Source organism: Vitis riparia, chromosome 10 (genome assembly GCF_004353265.1).
Source record: "Vitis riparia cultivar Riparia Gloire de Montpellier isolate 1030 chromosome 10, EGFV_Vit.rip_1.0, whole genome shotgun sequence".
In the NCBI taxonomy this organism is placed as follows: Eukaryota; Viridiplantae; Streptophyta; class Magnoliopsida; order Vitales; family Vitaceae; genus Vitis; species Vitis riparia.
The window spans coordinates 8,919,447-8,926,286 of record NC_048440.1 but is presented as its reverse complement, the minus strand read 5'-3'; the positions used below and the strand labels follow the sequence as shown (position 1 = coordinate 8,926,286).

Sequence of the window (6,840 nt, the reverse complement as noted above, 5' to 3'; positions counted from 1 at the left end):
TATACTTATAACAATTTTGATAACCATGGGTGCAAGTCATCATTCACTCATGATTACAATATGAATGATAATATGAGTTGGACAAAATTAATTATTGCATTCAACCCAAGTTAGACAAAATCAAATATTGCATTTGGGAAAACACTAGAAAGTGGTTTATTGATTGTTTTCTTAAACACATAACAAGAGTTCAAGGAATATTTAGAAATTTGGTGTAACAAAATTATTGGGGTTTGTTTAGTTCTTCCAACATGTTAAAATTTATTGCAGTGGAAGAAATATATCTTGGAAATTTAAAAAATTGGTATATACACATTTCATTTATAGAGTTGTTTTTTTCTTTACTATTTGTCAATATTAGTTATGTGTAACCTCTCAATTATTTTTGCAGGTTGAGCATCTAGAATGTGACTTGTAACCATCCTTATGCGTTTTGAAGAAAGATGATGTTATATGTAACCTCTCAATTATTTTTGCAGGTTGAGCATCTAGAATGTGATTTGTAACCATCCTTACACGTTTTGAAGAAAGATGATGTAGAACTAGATGCAGCAAAAGACTATGAACAACTCAAAGTTGAAAAAGAAGTTGTAATTTTTTTGGTTTTTTGAACAATTTCAACTAAATTTAATGCTAAGCAAATTCAGATTTAATTATGTCTGTTTATTAGTAAATTTTAATAGTGAAAGAGAAACACCACAATTAGTACTTTTTCTCCTAGGACTTTCTTAAATTAACTTTTTAGTACTCATTCATTGTTTGTGAAAAATTATAAAATAGGGCATAATTAGGACTTTTATGGGTTATTAAAATTTCGAATGAGATAAGTGACACTTCTTTAAAGCGTCATGCTTTGTTCTCATAGGATATTAAAGGCAGAAGATGACACTTATTATGAGTGTCAACACCACTTTAAAATATACAATGATGCTTTTCATAAGCATCAAGGTTGAGGATTTAAGAACATGATGTTTTTTTTTTAGCGTCAAGGTTGAAAATTGCTATAAGATGACACTTATCATGAGTGTCGATGTTGCTCCTACCTATACAATGACGCTTTATCAAGTGTCAATATTGAGATGAATGAAATTGCAGACCTACAATGACACTTATAGAGCGCCAAGGTTCAGAATAATGATGCTTTCTATGAGCATCATGGTTAACCGCCAAAGAAGATGGCGCTTTTGAAAAGCATCAACAATTGGAAATTCATAAGATGACAGTCTAAGATATGACGCTTTTGGAAAGCGTCATCTTATATCTATCTTGATGGTTAAAAAAAGTCATCTTTTTACATTTTCCTTGTAGTGATTTCATTATCTGTTTCATAGCTCTTATTGTTTATATTGACAAAGTGGCTACTTTGTCTTGTGCCAAGGATCCCAAGTACCATGCAGAACAGAACACATACATCTAATTCCATTACATTCAAGATATTGCTCCACAATGGAGGGTGGTCCTGTAACACATCTCAACTAGCAATATGATGGGTGATACTCTCACTAAATCTACTACGAGAAATGTCTTTTTCACTCATGTTAGGAGTGTGGGACTTTTTACAATTTGATATATTTTTTGAACACCTTTTATATTAATTGACATTTTCAATTATGAGTATCTTATGCATTTATTCATTATGGATGCAAATTCTCTCTGATTATCTGATATTGTTTATGGCATAATTTGGTTCTTTTTGTGTCACCAAACTTAAATTGGCCTACTCATATAGGCAATCACTGGCGCGTTTTTTTGGAGGCAATCATCTTGTACCTTTGATCTAGACTGTCATAGGCCTCTGTGTATCTCTATTTCCTATATGCTCATGATTGCTACCAAAATTGAAATCACCCAGCTTTGGCAATGAGCTATACCTGTGATGTTTACTACACCAAGCAAAAACTCTAAAATTTTCAACTTCTTAGTTTTCATTTTTACATACTAAAGCTCTGGTAAAACAAGCTTATCCTCTAGGTGTTTGCAAAGTCATCTGAAGGAATCAGCTGATGGATGAAATCTATTCCATTGAAGAACTCTTTGAAATTTTTCACACTAAAATGTTCATAAAAAACATAAACAGATAGGTACAATCAATCCCAATGATCAATTAGTCATGGGTGCATATACCTCCATGAATTTCCCACAAAGAACATGATTGTTTTAATATAAAAAACTCTGGTGCTCAGTGCGGATTATGGGATTTGTTTTCAAGCACACGTGCACATACATGCATGTGGCCTGGTGCACGCACGAGGACATGGCACAAGTGGACCATATATGCAGCTTTAATGGCGCAAATTCATGCATGAATTATATGGCCAGTAAGGGGCCCATGTGGTGGGATTCAGCTTCAAGACAAAAGAGATGCATGTTCACCATCCTTTTGTCAAGTAACCATCCAAGTGAGGCAGCAGGTCCAAGCCCCATCACTGTGGGTCACCTCCAATTATTCCCAGTCCACCCCAATTAATTTTAATATCATTTTTCTTCTAGTGATTCTATCAGCATTCTATCACAACTGCATGTGACCCTTCTAAACAAATGAAAAAATAATGATCATTTCGTATTCAAGTGAAGGAGAAGTTAATTATAGAAGATTAAACAATGAAGGACAACACAAAAATTGGAAGTCATTAAATATAGTAGTTGATTTGATAATCAAAATTAACATCGATCGGGATGTGACTTAACATTGATGTGATGGTCGATCCAAAACACTTCAAGTACTCCTTGTTTAATTAAATTTATTATAATAATTCCATTTTAGGTGGAATATTCTACATCGCAATCCGATCCTGTAATTAAACTCAACTTTAATTACATTATCTAGCTACAATTGAGTGATTAGATTAGCTTACTAAACAACTACCAAGATACAGTGCACGAGTGGGAGCCACTAAAACGGCTAAGTACCAAAAGCTGGTGGAACTTTGTTTTCTCAACTTAATTGCTTATGTTATCATCATGGTGGTGCCTCCCACTTCACAAAACTTCTTTTGCTTTTTTACTTTTTGCCTTTCTTCTTTTCTTCCCTTTTTTATTTATTGGTTTTTGGGTGCATCTGTCCAGTTGAGAGCCCTTCCAAGTCCTCAAAGCGCATTCCTCCATGTTTAATTTTGTACACATGCATGAGCAGTGCCTGACTGTGTAACTATGTTACATGCACCATGAAGCTACATGAGATGAATGAATGCTTGAGATGTAACCAAGGGTCCCACCCACAGCCTAATCAGTTACCATTTCTTCTGTGGCTGAGTATATATCATATGTTTTATGTTTTATGGATTTTGTGATAGCTTTCTCCTCCTCTCAGTCTCTCTGGTTTTGAGGATGAAGAAGCTTAACGTCATACTGAACAAGTGCAAGAGCTTCTCAAGGCAGATGAGAAGGTCCTCCTCTTACAATAGTGCTAGTCCAAGATCAAACTCGGCAAGGGAAGAAACATTTGCAGATATGAAAGAGGAAGAAGAACATCAAGAAACGGTGTATGTGGGAAGTAAAAGGAGGCAATATGCAGTTAGTTCGAAGCATCTAAAGCATCCTTTATTGAATGCTTTAATTGAAGAGAAGTCCAAGCAGGGTCCGGGTGGAGTCATCTCTGTGAACTGTGAGGTTGTTCTCTTTGACCACCTATTATGGATGCTGGATAATGCAGATCCCAAGCTCACCAGTGAATCATTGGAGGAGTTAGCTGAGCTTTATTCCCTCTAATACTCAGAGACCTGTTAGCATCATTCATAGGCTTCATCTATATATGTTCCAGTACCAGCAGCAAGTATTGATAATCTCCATGGTTAGGTAGATTCATTGCTTCTTGGATGTTTGATTCATTTTGTTATGACCGTGCTTCTGTACGGCTGTAATCCGTAATTACTTAATGAATAAACTGTAGAATAAATATTCTCATATATTTTGTTCATCTCCATTGTACTTCCAAGTGTTGCTACATTGATTTTTTCAGATGAACCATGAATATGTTGCCTATAGTGGCTGATCTTCTTAGCTTGAGAACGCATATGGGAAAAAGGTTTAGAATTACTTTGCTCTTAGGAACATATGGATTCATGAGAGTTCATAGCAAAATGATATAGAAAAATAATCATTTAAATGAAATAAGAATGATGATATATATCATTGTGACCGAAAATAAGGGTTTTCGTTACCTTTTGAAGTGGGCAAAAATTTCCATTAATTGTTTTTCAAAAATTTCGTAACACCCAAGTGCCTTGACCTTTATTTTTACATAAAACATAGAATAAAAGAACTTCAAAAGGGAAACCTTTTGTTTTTCAAAAAGAAGAATTATGTTCTCTCTTATCAGATTTTAAGGGAGAGAGAGTAAAAACAATATTCCTTCTCTTATTTTTTTCAGAGAGAGAGATATGCTTCTCACCGAGGGAGGAAAAAATTTTATTATTTTTTTATTTTAATAATAACCATTTTAGGTAGATTTAAAACTGTTAAAAACGTTTCCCATTTTTTATTTTGCTTGGGTCGGATCGGATAGCTGGAGTGAGCCATTTGGGCACCGAAACCCAACTCCAACACATTGCGTTGTTGGTTGGTGGCATTATAAAGAGAAAGACCATCATCAACCCTGATTCCCCATGATTCCTTATCATCAACTCACATGACAACTTTCTCTTTTTAATTTCAGATCATAATGCCAGCATCGATCACTCCCACTTCACAAAGTGAATTATTTTTCCTTTCTTACAGGCACTATTGGAACTTGAAATAGGCCTGCCAATTGATCAAATTTTGATCCGACGGCTCAAATTTTCATGGTAAAGGCGTATAGCCACGAACCCCTTAATAGTACATTTTATTAAATTCTTATGCCCCAATAAATTAAATAAAGATACAGAGACCCAAAGCTGATCCAATAATGGTCTGACACGAGGGATAAAATCAGGTTGCATGCTAGTTCTATGCAATATAGATATGGCTTCATTAACAAGTTAAATATCTGAAATATAAGATATGTACAGCCAACAGAAAGAAATAAGCACTTTAATGTGGCCGATCGTGGGATTTGTATATTTTAAAATTATTTATTCTTTTAAGATATCTACTATTTTTATTTTCATATACAAGCTTAGAGATCCAAAGTCATATTAGGGTATTTTCCATATCTGGGTGTAACTTGGAGATATTTTGGGTACAAGGAAATTAAGTAATTGATTTAGATAACCATTTAAGATAATGATGTTAAAATTGTATTTGTATGATTGAAGCAAATACGCTAAGCAACCAGCTAATAGTAGAGACACTTGGCAGCTCTGTATGCTGCTGAAGCTTAGTACAAACAGCTAGCAAAGCTGCTGCCCAATTTAAACCAAGCAACAAAAGACTTCGAAAGTCGGCGATCTTTGCATTTTTGGCAGCCCTTTTCTTCTCCTCCACGACTTCGCTAAGCTGCAGCTTCAAAATTATCGGCACACACATGGAAACAACTTAATTAATTAGGATTGGTTGCTCAATTTGCTTTACTTCACCCTAGGTATGGCAGACTTTGTTTTGGGGGTTGTGTGTCAAATTATTTTCTCTATCAATTAACCAAATTTAAAGGACTGATTTTTTATTGTTGAGCTAAATTGTTTGTGCCCATAGATTCAAGGATCTTGCAATAATCTAATTAACAAACTTGCCTTGCTTGTTTTTCTGTTGTTAGTGATAGTTGAGGATGATATGTTTAATCTAGCAATTTTCAAGCTATTTGTTGAAGTTGATTGATGATTTGAGAAGTTCTATTTGGTTATGATTTATGTTTTTTTTTTTTTTTCTCTATCAAGGATGTGATAAACAAGGTTGAATTTATGCTTCTTGTTGTCATGAATTGATGGAAGTTAGAGGGATTCATATGTTCATGAGTTGTATGACTTGAATGGGAAAACTATACTTGGAATTGTGCTTTATGACATGGATGTTAGCTTGGTGACAATGATTGAATTTTAAAAGAAAATTGATGGAGAAGTTACCTTGGTGGAAATGGAAACAATGGATGGTTAGCACTGATGATGGATACCTTTACATACTAAGGGGGGGAAAGGGTCCCTAAGTGAGAGCCTTAAAAGGAAGAGGGTATTGTGCACCGGTTGGGAGAAAAAGAAAAAAAAGGGTCTCTATGTGAGTGTCAAAAGGAAATAGGCCATTATGTTCAAGAACCCAAAACTACGACAAAAAGATCCCGTAGGGATGTAATAGGAGGCATATCCACATATCCCTAGGTGCAAGTCCCTGAATATATAATTGTTTTTCTATTTTTTGAATAAGATAGGAATTTCCTACTCCATAAAGTTAAAGGTTACTTCCTATTGATATTTGGTATGTTGAGATGTTACTTTTTGTACATAATCTTAGAATTTATATTATTTATTACTTCTAACATAGTGCTTAAAAATAGTCATTAGCTATTAAGCTTTGTTAGCTCACACTATTAATATTTAGATTCAGATGTTGAGGCTCCTCATGGGCAAATGCCAGATGATTGATTATGCGCTTTGAAGATCTTTTTGGACAGCTTCTATGATAGAGCTTGAGGCTTATTTTGATGTATTTTGGGTGTGAGAAACCAAACATGATGATGTATGTAACCTTAAGAAGATTTAGACACCTAGTGCTGATTTGGTTGCATGAAGGCCTATTTTTGCATGTATAAAGGAATTTTGATGGTGTGAATGGGAGATGAAATCTCCAAGGAACATCTAGTTGAATTTTTGTGTTAAAATGGCCATATTTACTGTTCCATTGTTTGATCCCTCTTGTTCTAATAATTAATTTTATTTGAGACTAGAATGGATCTACTTTCTTTAGGACCAGGTCCCAAATCAATTCACCCTT

General features: G+C 34.5%; 1 protein-coding gene across 1 annotated transcript; it reads left to right on the top strand.

Moving 5' to 3' along the window:
- The first annotated feature begins 3,119 nt into the window (after nucleotides 1–3,119).
- LOC117924293 (auxin-responsive protein SAUR76-like) lies at nucleotides 3,120–3,905 on the top strand. Its single transcript, XM_034842892.1, has one exon. It carries the CDS (start codon nucleotides 3,271–3,273, stop codon nucleotides 3,706–3,708), a length of 438 nt encoding a protein of 145 aa, XP_034698783.1. The 5' UTR covers nucleotides 3,120–3,270; the 3' UTR covers nucleotides 3,709–3,905.
- Nucleotides 3,906–6,840: the final 2,935 nt, after the last annotated feature.